The sequence below is a fragment of the Oryzias melastigma genome, linkage group LG18, assembly GCF_002922805.2.
Source record: "Oryzias melastigma strain HK-1 linkage group LG18, ASM292280v2, whole genome shotgun sequence".
Lineage (NCBI taxonomy): Eukaryota > Metazoa > Chordata > Actinopteri > Beloniformes > Adrianichthyidae > Oryzias > Oryzias melastigma.
In genome coordinates this window covers 25337846-25349703 of record NC_050529.1, presented here as the reverse complement: position 1 = coordinate 25349703, position 11858 = coordinate 25337846, and the positions used below count along the sequence as shown (strand labels likewise).

The 11858-nt window shown below is 45.3% G+C and overlaps 2 protein-coding genes across 2 annotated transcripts; both read right to left on the bottom strand.

Annotated features, from left to right (window-relative positions):
* Positions 1 to 1867: 1867 nt before the first annotated feature.
* On the bottom strand, positions 1868 to 8628 carry taf6l (TAF6-like RNA polymerase II, p300/CBP-associated factor (PCAF)-associated factor). The gene is made up of 12 exons (XM_024288672.2): positions 8470 to 8628; positions 7549 to 7711; positions 7131 to 7217; positions 6827 to 6977; positions 6672 to 6722; positions 5766 to 5860; positions 5615 to 5689; positions 3763 to 3983; positions 3533 to 3665; positions 3174 to 3302; positions 2340 to 2830; positions 1868 to 2253 (listed from the first exon to the last, which is right to left on the bottom strand). Exons 2-12 carry the CDS (start codon positions 7693 to 7695, stop codon positions 1920 to 1922), a joined length of 1914 nt encoding a protein of 637 aa, XP_024144440.1. The 5' UTR covers positions 7696 to 7711; positions 8470 to 8628; the 3' UTR covers positions 1868 to 1919.
* Positions 8629 to 10025: 1397 nt separating this feature from the next.
* Positions 10026 to 11241, bottom strand: cth1 (cysteine three histidine 1). The gene is made up of 2 exons (XM_024287997.2): positions 11103 to 11241; positions 10026 to 11036 (listed from the first exon to the last, which is right to left on the bottom strand). Exons 1-2 carry the CDS (start codon positions 11139 to 11141, stop codon positions 10188 to 10190), a joined length of 888 nt encoding a protein of 295 aa, XP_024143765.2. The 5' UTR covers positions 11142 to 11241; the 3' UTR covers positions 10026 to 10187.
* Between the last annotated feature and the right edge of the window lie 617 nt (positions 11242 to 11858).

Here is an 11858-nt window from a genome sequence, read left to right as displayed (position 1 = left end):
CCTCTGTCTCCTCATGTCCACCATCACTTTCTCCTGTCTGTGTTGAGGTTGTTGTCCTCACACCACGTCACCAGAGAAGCCACCTCCCCCCTGCGAGCTGCCTCGTCCCCGCCTGTGATGCGTCCTATCATGACGGTGTCGTCTGCAAACTTCAGGATGATGTTGTCCTGATGAGAGGACACAGTCGTGGGTGAACAGGGTGTAGATCAGGGGTCCCCAAACTTTTTCTTGTGAGAGCCACATAACTGTTTTCTTCTCTGGTGGGAGGCTGGGGTCGGTTTGTAGGCTAACAGAAAAACTCTAACAATCACAGCATAAACGTGAACATTCACGGTTTTCCAGAAAGACACACAACCAAATAATTCATTTCTGTAATCTTCAGAGAAAAAAATAATACAAAAACATTTTAAAAACTAGATATATAGCATGACCTGCAATAATGCTGGTGTGAATGCTGTAAGCTGAATGTGGCCGCTGAAGATGCTAGTGCTGATAGCTGAAATCACTGAAGCTGATAGCCAGCTAAAATATTTGCGAAATGCCAAATTATTCTAAAATAATCAAAAAATGTCTAAAATGACTGTAATGGGGCTGCACGGTGGCGCAGTGGTTAGCACTCTCGCCTCACAGCGAGAAGGCCCCGGTTTGAATCCCGGCTGGGACCTTTCTGTGTGGAGTTTGCATGTTCTCCCCGTGCATGCGTGGGTTTTCACCGGGGACTCCGGCTTCCTCCCACCGTCCAAAAACATGCTTCATAGGTTAATTGGTGACTCTAAATTGCCCCTAGGTGTGAATGTGAGAGTGAATGTGTGTGTGATTGAGGCCCTGAGACAGACTGGAGACCTGTCCAGGGTGTACCCCGCCTTCGCCCATCAGTAGCCGGGATAGGCTCCGGCACCCCGCGACCCCAAAAGGGACAAAGCGGTCAAGAAAATGGATGGATGACTGTAACGAAAAGTTCAGTCTTGGTCTCATCACTCCAAAGTACTTTGGTCCAGAAGTTTGTCTCTGTGCCGTTTGCCGTACTGTTAGTGAACTATTTTGTGGCATTTGAACAAAAAGAGTTTTCTTCGGTTGACTGGACCGTGCACACCATTTTTCTTCAGGTAACTCCTTATTGTACATCTCAGAGTTCTGCTGAACAGATAAAGTTATTTGTGGATTTTTCTTTACATCCCAAATATATTTCTGGCAGAAATCTTTTTTACCATGATTTCAAGTGAACCCCTCACTTTCCTCTTCTTGATCAAAGTTTGAACATTGACTCACGTTCTCAGTTCCTCTTCTTATCTCCCTTTCCTGTTTTGTACAGTTCAGTTACCTTTTCCCGTAGATCTTTTGACAGCTCTTTAGCTTTCCTCATGACTCAGATCCAGAAATGTCAGTGGAGCTCTGGATGAAGGATGAAGGTTCTGTTGGTAGTCCAGAACCTCCAAGATCTTTAGTCCACACATAGATTCCAGGTAAACAGTCACAGGTGAGGATGGTTACCTTCAGCTGTCATTTAAACCCTTGTGGATCAGCTTGTGTTCATTCCTATTCTATGAAAATGACCAAAAAAAAAAAATCACCATTTCTTCCAGGGTGTGTAAACTTATGAGCACTGTAGCTACTACGGATGCCGAGGAAAGAGGTTGGCTTCATCATAGACCGGGTCACTTATTAAGGAAAATGGTGTCACCAATCAACCATGAAGCATGTTCTTCAACTGGAAGCATGAAAAGACACAGAGAAGATTCAAACCCATGCCTTCCTGCTGTGAGGTAACAATGCTAACCACTACAGCACAGTGGAGCCTGCCAGCACTACTGTTAGTAAATATTACCCATCAGTCTGTGAACAGTTGAAGAAGAAGCACATCAACAGATAGACAGGAAGAGCAGCTTTAATCATTCAGCTCTGGTAATGAACCAGCAGCTCTACAGCGGCAGCAGAAGGGAATAGTGGGAACAAGTCCAGCGTCTGACAGGCTTCCCCACTCTGCCTATGACTGGGAGTTTGTGGGCGTAGGCTCGAGGAGGAACAGCAGAAGGAGGCGGGGTCGGAGCAAAAACAGTCTGAAAGGGTCGGCGACCTTGGCACCGCTGGCCCATCTGCCGTCCACCAATGACAAATGTGAAAGTTGGGGGTCCATTTTGAGGGGAGGAAAACCGGGCCTTGGGGAACACGTCCCGCGGCAGACCCGTTAACCGCTGACCGGAACGTGATGATGAATATCTGGAGCGCTGCGCTGAGGAGGAGCGGGCCAAAGACCTGGTTTGAGGAAAAAACAGAAAGATTCAGTTTTTCCTTTCTCTGGCTCTTATGTGGATCTGAAAAGGTTACACTTCACACTGTACCTTCCGGGCCCTGCTGCTGCCAGGCTGGGCGGGGGGGGGTCCGTGCGAGGACTCCCATCCCGTCTGGGGCTAATGCTGAGGTTGGCGGTGAGCTGCGGCATCTTGCGAGCAGTGTCAGAGTTGGAGCCCTGGCCAAGAGCTTCCTTCTTGGGCTCCCGGAGCAGAGTCGAAGGGCAGTAAGGGTAGCTGTCCAGACCGGGCCCCGTACTAAACCTGACAGCTAGGCTGTCCCCGAAAAAAGAGTAGAGCTCCAAGTACATGGCGGGGAGAGAAACAGGAGCCCACTCCTCCCACGGACAGCCGCCGCTCCCCGCCTGCAGGTGGCTGGCGATACCAAAGGCAGCTTCTGACAGACTCTCTGGGGGAGGGCTGAGGCCCGGGGACCTGTACCCAACAGCTGCTGCTAGGGATCCTGTCTGAGCATTGACACACCACTCTCCTGGATGGGACAGGGACAGAGCCTTCATCTTCAGAAGGCGTTCTACTGCCACCTGCAGGACGCACAGAAGAACTCATTTACACTTGAGCTGCCCTTCTGTCAAGGGATGTGTATCGTCATGATACGATACACATCATATTGGAATACACGTGTAATGATACGAAACGTACCGCGACACACATGTCATGATACGATACATATCCCGGTACAGTTATCATGTTATAATGCGATAAATAAAAATGGATTAAGCACAGAAGGCAGCACGGTTCTATTCAAATGTTGACCATCTACCATTTACCAATCATTGAATTGTTTATTAATTGGTTTACAATATTTAGATATTTCTCATCGTTGGTTGAAAACATCAAAATCAAACTCAAAAACAACCAACTGACCAGGATGGCTCCATACACTTTGTGTCCATCTGCTTTGACCTGAGCGTTGGAGACAGAGTAGTCATCCAGAACAGCCTGGAGGTTGGCCCAGTATGCAGGAAGGTGTGGGAAAAGCACTTTCTCAACAGCCTGCAGAGAAACACGCGAATGCAAACAGTGTTCAGAGGCTGGATAACCCAACAGCAATGATGCAAGGAAGTAGGTCATCTCAAACACAGGGAAGGAACATCCCAAAGAATCCAACTTCACCAGAAAACTGGAAACCTTAAGAACTGAACTGACAATAAATTCTATTTGCCTGATGAAAGCACCTTTGATTTCCCATCAGCAGGTTAGGAGGTGGATAGGTAAGGGCTTACCTTCCATCCCAGAGCGTGAAGGCCCACCACAGCTCCATAATGGGAACAGAGCGGTCTGACCGGGTCAGACAGAACTTTCTGGAGAGAAAGCAGGATCTGATGATATAGTCCACTCACCAGATCCCCATGTGTCCTGGTGAGAAACCAGCTGTTAAATGTAGCTCCGATTACATTATTTTCAACAGAATCACAAAAGAAAAGCTACCAAACAGAAACACTTGTGTTCACACCAGAAGATGTTGCTCAGGAGCAAGGCAGCGTAGTCTCTGAGAGTCCAGTGGTCATTCAGAGGGTTGATGGAGGCAGCCAGGGGCTCCAGGATGCAGTACATAACACTGGACACCAGGCTGCGCACATAAGAGCCCAGGTACAGGTATGGGTTCTGGACAAGGCTCCTCACCATGTGGAGAAGTCTGTTGAGCTGCTCCAGGTCATGGCTTACCGACTTCACCTGGAACACAACATTGACATGTTGGGATGAGTTTTTCAGCCTCTCACTCCAAGGTTTTGTTTTGGCTTCATTTTTCACAGTTTAATCAAAATGTTTTAACACAGTTCACCAGTGAGCCGTAGGAAATGATTCAGCTTCACCTCACTGGTGTAGAAACATTTATCATTGACAGGATATCTGTGTCCATCCAAAGAGGACCAGGGGTAACACGGAGTAGCTAGAAATATGAAGGATCAGATTTTACCTCGAGTTTGTTGTATTTGTATTCAAGACACTTTGATAACTCAACTGTACTGTCATTTTGCCACAACTTTGACCAACTGCTCTCATTTTGGAAAAAGCTCGACCCCATACACCAGAGGTGTCAAACTCAATCACAAGGGGCCAAAATCCAAAACACACCTCAGGTCGTGGGCCGAACAGGATAAACATTTATTGAACACTCTAAAACTACATTTTAAAACTTTAAAAACTAAACTTTTTAACATAATTATGAACTAGATATATATCATTACCTGTGATAATGCTAGTGTGAATGCTGTAAGCTGAATTTGGCCGCTGAAGATGCTGAAATTGATAGTTAAAAACACTGAAGTTGATATCCAGCTAAAATATTAGCTAAATGACATTTAGCAATTAGCCTAAAAAAAAAACTTAGCCAAAACAGCTAGCATGTAAATATTAGCTAAAGTCAAAAATGGCCTAAAAATCTTAGTAAATGCCAAAATAGTCCAAAAAACTAGCAGAAAACCAATTTTTAAAACCATAACTTTTTAACAAAATTATGAATAATAAAAAGACAGGAATATTATTCCAGAATAAATCAACTTAAACCTTAAATAACTTTCAATATTTTACCCTCCATAAAAATATATTTTGTCCAAATTATACAATTTAGAAATAAGTACAAGATAACATCGGGTCATTAATAACAATAAAATAAAATGATCTGGAGGGCCGGATATTAATACCCGGAGGGCCGGATCCGGCCCCCGGGCCTTGACTTTGACCCATGTGAATGTGCCATACACCGTCTCCTCACTCATTCTCGGAGGCTTTATCAATACCTCATCAATCTAACCAATCAGTTCACGTCCTCACTCCCTAGTGCCGACATGGCTCATAAAGTCTCTCAGTTCCAATGAAAATCACAGCTAAAGACGGTGTTCAGCTGTGTAACAAGTGCATCAAGTATTGAAGCTGGGAGACCGGAGACCGTCATCGGTTTTCACTACATCTCCCATGATTCATTGGATTAATGTGACAGCATCTCTTAAGGCACGTTCACACCGGGCTCAGAAACGTGCGTTCAAGCAACCACTTCCAGTAAACAGTCGCTGTAAACACGTGTAAACAGGAGTTTCAACCTTCTGTGTTCAAATCTCTCACGTTCACAGAATTTATCACATTTTTAAGTCAACTTTTGGCTTTGTGTATAAAGCTAAAATAGATTGGCCATTCAGAGACATATGGATGTGTCATTGCCAACTGTTTGAAAGTTAGGCTGAGGTTGGATGATTCTACCTGATGCACCTTTACTACCTGCTGATTTAATCCAAGTGAACCAATGTCTCATATATGTAGTATCTGAACTTGCTCTGCTTACTATAGGTTGAACTGAGAAAACTTACTCCACTGATGACATAAACAAAGTACGGCAACAAGGCAGCGATCTTGGAGTTGGACTGGAGGTCCAGCAGAGCAACCTGGAAGATGCAGAGAAACATTGAGCTAGAAACACTCAACTCATCCGGAATTAACACGAGCACGGCAGGAGCTCACCTTCATCAGATGTGGGTCGTCTCCCAGGATGGCTCGAGTGATCTGCTGGTAATACTTCAGCAAGTCATCCGACAGAGACTGAACTGCAGCTGGTACTGTGAGGGGGCAACACTTACAGTCACTGAACCGATTCTTTTTAAGAGGAGAACATCTCTAGGATTTTAAACAGTTTCTCTTTATACTTTTTTGTTGAAGCATCTGGGAAACCCTAATGATCAGCTATCATGATATCCTGAAGATCAGCTGTCATGGTATCCTAATGATCAGCTGTCATGGTATCCTGATGACCAGCTGTCATGGTATTCACGTTCTCCATTCTTGAAGCTGTTCTTGGGGAACTTAAGCTACTCTGTTAGATGATTTGGGGTTTGGGTTTTTTAAAGGTGGTTCAATCAGAAATCTCTGCATTGTCTGGATCTGGTGATCCTTTATCCATATGACCTAACCACATTAAAAGTAGGGTCATCTGGACCCACAAGACTGCGTACTCAACTGTTTTCAGGATTATTTATCTCCATGTCAGACTTAAAATCCTGTCCACCTTTATCATGGGAGGGATCACACACCAATGTAAGGGAGGGGTTATCTGGACCCCATAGGAGAGCACGAGGGTTAAGCAAGTAGCAAGGAAAAAAACCCACAATGCAATGAGGCAAAACGAGCAGGAGTTCTTCCAGGATTACCTATGATGTGGACTGATACCTGCAGTCCTAACAAAGTCTACGTTAAACCTCTCAGATCCTCGTTAACCCGACACTTGACAGCACTGTGTGTGATGGACCTGACATGCCCGGCACACATGTGGAAATGACCATCTATAAATGAAAGTGTCTGGATTTTTCCCAGAGCCACAAGAAGTGGGTTTGCATCCCTGGAGCCCTGAAGAATGTGACAGCTGTTTCTCACCTGCTCCCTGCAGCTCCATGTTTCCTTTCCCGTCCAGGTAGGCCACATTTACTGCCACAAAACAGACACGCCTTCAATGCAAGTCTTTGCTCGCCTGTCCAGACATGAGACTTGGACAATATGACTTGGTGATATTAAGAAGACAACACACACACCTCGCACCATGGTCTCAGCACAACCTTTGGGGATGTTGGTGGCCAGAGCCAGCTCGATCAGGTTGATCTCCCGATCCTCCACGAAGAAAAGCTCTCCTTCTTTCACCGAGCGGAAGGGCAGAGTGTCCTGGGCCCCGTAGCCACAGATGGCCTGACGAACAAAGACAAAGACGTTGAACGAGCGTTCACGTAACAACAGACTAGTGCTGCCACAAAACATTACTTTAACAGTCGATGAGTCGACTAATGGCGGCAGCTCTACAACAGATTACACTTTCACACCTGAAACATTTTAAGGACTAACCTCGACATTGCTCCACCGCAGAGCTCTGTTGAAGTCCTCCACCGTCAGCTTCTTCCGTTTGGCGTGTTTCATGAACTGAGAGCTGCTCTGTTTCAGACAAAAGAGAAACACTTAACTGTACACCTGATTGTAGTGGAATGAATCTCATTTCACAGCCAACAACATTAAGCTAAAGGAGACATGATCACATCAGACTGTAGAGAAAATTAGATATGAGACGTGCAGCGAGAGATCTTCAGCCATCCTTTTACTGGTTTGTCTTCGGCTTTAAAGAACATTTCCATGAGATGTCAGCTGAATGTATTTAGGTCTTCTTAAGGTCTAGGAGTCCAGAATACAGTGAAGACACGATTCTTTTCCCTGAAAGCAACCAGAACTTCCTACATGAGTCCGACTTCAGTGTACATGCTGCTCTGACCTGAGCAGCCTCTCTGAGTCGGTAACAGACGTCCTCTGCGAGCACAGCAGCGATCTCCTCTCCGAGCTCCACTCCTGCACTCTCAGCCATGAGCGTGACCGATTCCCTGGAAACCTGAGCGAAGCGCCGCTCCTCCCGCTCGGCCATGGTTACAGCCACCACTCTGACAAGGACCCAACACCAAAATACTTCAGAAATTACTACTAGGATTTTTTTAGGTAAAAAAAAATAGTTTTTTATAGATTAAATTACGTTAATGTTTTCATTAGATCAGGACTGTCAAACTCAATCACACGGGGCCAAGATCCAAAACACACCTTAGGGCTCGGCTTTTAGTAGGATAAACATTTATTGAACACTCTAAAACTACAATTTAAAAACGTTACTTTTTAACATAATTATGAATTAAAAACTGGCAGGATCCGGCCCCCGGGCCTCAACTCTGACACGTGATTTAGACAGAGTAACTCGGTTCTATAACTGAAATGTTTTGTGCATTTATTATCTTACATTTTAATAGTGATAATGATAATTCATTTGCTGAACACAAATGAATGAAATGAATTTTTGTTGTAATAGTGTATTTATATAGCTAGTATACACTGTAGATAAAAAATACTTATATGTATTTATATTTGAAGTAAAACGTGGTTTTAACTATGAAAAGGGTCACAATATTTAAGCACAACCATGTTCGCGTGGTGAAATAAAATACAACCTTTAACTGTGTTAAATGTTTAGGTTTAACTCATGTTAGTTTTGTTTAACTCATCATGTTTACTGCAGCGAGCATCGCTGTTAGCAGCAGCACACGGTTGTTTAGCTAGCTCTGAAGAATCACGCAAACGCAAATGTAGCTACACAAAAATCACGCACTTCAAATCAAATCAACCAGAAAGCTTCATGGAACTGGGACTTTACCTTTTTAGAAGAATGCATGAACAAATATCCTTAAGAAAAGTGAGGAAAGTTTCTCAGAAGAAGGCTGCTGTAGGAGAACCATTGAGGGTGTTGAACACAGGATTTCCGCCAAACCTTTCAAAATAAAAGCAGCTCACTGCTCTGTCTACCATCGACTGTTTCATTCAGCTGACTGCCACCTACTGGGCTGGAGTTTGGATTGTTCAGAAGTTTTAAGTTTCTTCCCCCTTTATAAAGTGTATTTAGAGCCAACGTTGGCGTACAAAATCATTTTAATAAATGTACAAACACGACATAAAAGGTGAATAAGCTGGACTAGCAGAAAACATAAAAATATATAAAATATTTAGCATGAAAATAGGCGAGTAAAAAGGAATCCTATATATTTTTGTGTAATGAAATACAGGTATTAAAAAACAAAAAAGCTAACTTTTATTGTTCAGCAATAATCCTGCAGACTCTACGTGTACGTGTGCATCAATTCAGGCCGCATGGTGGTGTAGTGGTTTGCACTCTCATCTCACAGCATGATGGTGTGGGTTTAATTCTCAGCTGATCCTTCCTGTGTGGTTTGCATTTTCTCCTTCTGTATGAGAGTTTTCTCCAGGTGCTCCAGCTTCCTCCCACTGTCAAAAACATCCTTCGTTAGAGTCTTAAAGGTGTAAACGTGAGTGTGTGGTCCGGTGACAGACTGTTCAGGGTGTGATCCATCTTTGAGCAAACATTAGCGAGGTTGGCTCCTGCAGACCCATGAACGATAAAGGGATTCAATGGATGGTGGACGCTCCAGTTTCATGCAGAAATGAACAGTTAAGCTAAAGCGGGTCTCTAAAAGCATCCATTTGGTGCTTTGATCCACCAAGTCAATGCAGGCCACGTGCACAAACCAGGAGTTAAAGAGCCCTTTGGGTTAGTTTCTCACTGACCACAACCCAGAAAGAGACGCTCATCTTTGAGAAGAATGACTTATGAGAAATTTCAATATTTTTGGCATAATACTTTTGTGGTGCTTCTTAGCCAGAAATTCATGTTTCTCAGATTAAACAGAGCAAGTCAGGTTTCTTTTTTTTTTTTTTTTTTTAAACCAGCTGATTAAAAGGTAATCAGCTTTTTAACCACTTAACATTGAAATTTTCCAAATGTTTAGTTGGATTATTGAACCACCATTGCTACTGTGCTTGGAGGCTCGCAGAGTGAGAAGTCATTTTAAACTAAGTTTTGTATGCTTCTTTAACCAGAGAGCCACAATGGAGGAGTAGAAGAGCCAGATGTAGCTCTGGAACCACAGGTTGACCCTGTCTCAGTGTTACAGTGATGCTTTCCAGACAATTTTCATTTGTGATCGGACAAGTAAGAACTAAAAATCAGTAGGAAAAAACAAAAAAAAATTCTCAAGTCCAACAAGGGTGATAGCCATTTATGTTCCCAATATGAAGGCCAAACATGCTGGTGAAGGTTTCGTTGGTGCAGGTGATGTCCTGAAGTTTGATCATAGCAACTCTAAGGAGATTTGAACTCCAGTTGGCCAACATAAAAATCCCAATGATCCACAAACACTTGCTTAAAAATTTATTAGCATTATTAAGTCCAAGTTCATCCACAGGATTTCAAAAACATACAAATAAAGATTAACAGATGCTAATCTGATGTAAAGCCATTTACTGTAGCTTAAAAAAATAAAGTTAAAAAATAAAGTAAAAAAACGGAACCGTTAAAAGTCAGAGTGCTCTGTGGTCCCAGATGTCCTGGGCCTTGGAGCTCTCCAGGTGCTGCAGGTGGAGGGCCAGCGGCAGCATCAGGTCGCTCAGCTGCTGGCTGGAGAAGGTGAAGGCGTTGTGGACCGGGACCTCCGAGGACGGGGTGTCGAGAGGAGACGAGGACGAGGGGGAGGATGGACCATCGGAGGAGGCTCCTGGGGACGGCAGAGGACACTCGGCTCCGCAGGTTCGGATCTTGCTGGGCAGGCCGTGCTGGAAGCGACAGCGCGTGCCGTACAGGCAGAACCCAAAGGCGCTGAAGGAGCGGCACAGCGCGCCGCGCGGCCTCCACGCGGGAGCGCGCGGCCGCTCAGGGGCGGGAGGCTTCTCCTCCTCCTCCTCCTCCTCCGCGTCTCCGACCACCTCACCGTGCAGGAAGTTGCACCGTGACCCGAACGGGCAGACTCCGAGGGCGCGGAAGGTCCGGCACTGGACGCTCCTGCGGCGCCGCGGCGCGTGGCGCTGCTCCGCGGGGCTGTGCACGAACAGACAGCGGCTTCCGTAGAAGCAGTACCCGCCCGTGGAGTGGAAGCTGCGGCAGAACTCCGTCTTGTACTTGGGGTGGTGGAAGGGGGCGTGTAGCTCGTGGAGGCCGTGGGCGAACTGACAGCGGTCCGCGTACTTGCAGAGGCCGGAGGAGGAGTAGCTGCTGCACAGCTCCGTCTTGTACCTGGTGGAGCAAACCAGGGGCGCAGAGGAGGAGGAGGAGGGCACCAGGGGGAGCAGGGCCTCCGCTAGGGACAGACCTCCTCCAGAGTCCTCCCCACACAGCCACCTGTCATCCTGACAGGGCGGGGCGTCAGTGCTGACCTGAGGAGCAGAGGTCAACCGTCAGACGTGAACACCATCAACCTCCACTCTCCTCGACCTCCTTACCTGGAACATGACGGAAGACCGGTCTCCAGGAGGAACCATCAACCCACACAGAGGAGTTAAAGCGCTGCTGCACGACGACCCGCATTTTCTTATTAAGGGTGACGTCACTCCAAGGAAAATAGGTATCAGGTGTGCAGAGAGCTCCAACTGTCGACCAATCAGCATCAGGCGCGAATGAGGACAGACCAATCAGTTTAGCTGCGTTTCATGTCCTCCAGTGGAGGGAAATCCTAACTTCAGTTTTCTGCTGACTCATCATTCACCTCATCCAGGTGAGGGCTTCATAGAAACACCTTCTGGCTCCAAAAGTGATGTTTCTGGACATGAAGGCATTTTGTATGAGGTTCAACAAAACAATGGTGCTATTTATAAATAATTCTATATCTTTTTCTCATATTACCTTCATTTACATCAGTCTGTAAACATAAAAAAACAATTCACCTAAGACCAAAACCCAGAGCCCCAAAATCCCACCTGACTGTTCAGAAACACTTTATTCATAAAATAAAACGACTTATTTAACTTTGGACGGCAGCACAAGCTCATCCCTTCAAAATAAAATATGTTGAATAGATCCTCCGGCTGCAGCAGACTGATGTGCAACCACAAGAACTATAAGAGCCTATAGAGCAGCTGAAGATAAGAATTTGTGTTTTATGCTTATTCTAATAACAAACAGCTCAATTACACCTTTGACAGGGGTGTCAAACCCAATCACACAGGGGGCTAAAATCCAAAACACCTCTTAGGTCGCAG

Bases quoted from the DNA above. Each gene is read 5' to 3' on its own strand.
- taf6l (XM_024288672.2), bottom strand. From the start codon at position 7,695: ATGGCCGAGCGGGAGGAGCGGCGCTTCGCTCAGGTTTCCAGGGAATCG. The intron at 5,690-5,765 runs GTGAGCTCCTGC...TGCATCTTCCAG, and splicing joins ACGACCCACATCTGATGAAG to GTTGCTCTGCTGGACCTCCA. The intron at 3,984-5,614 runs GTAAGTTTTCTC...GTTGTGTTCCAG, and splicing joins TTGTTTATGTCATCAGTGGA to GTGAAGTCGGTAAGCCATGA.
- cth1 (XM_024287997.2), bottom strand. From the start codon at position 11,141: ATGGTTCCTCCTGGAGACCGGTCTTCCGTCATGTTCCAG. The intron at 11,037-11,102 runs GTAAGGAGGTCG...TCTGCTCCTCAG, and splicing joins GGTCTTCCGTCATGTTCCAG to GTCAGCACTGACGCCCCGCC.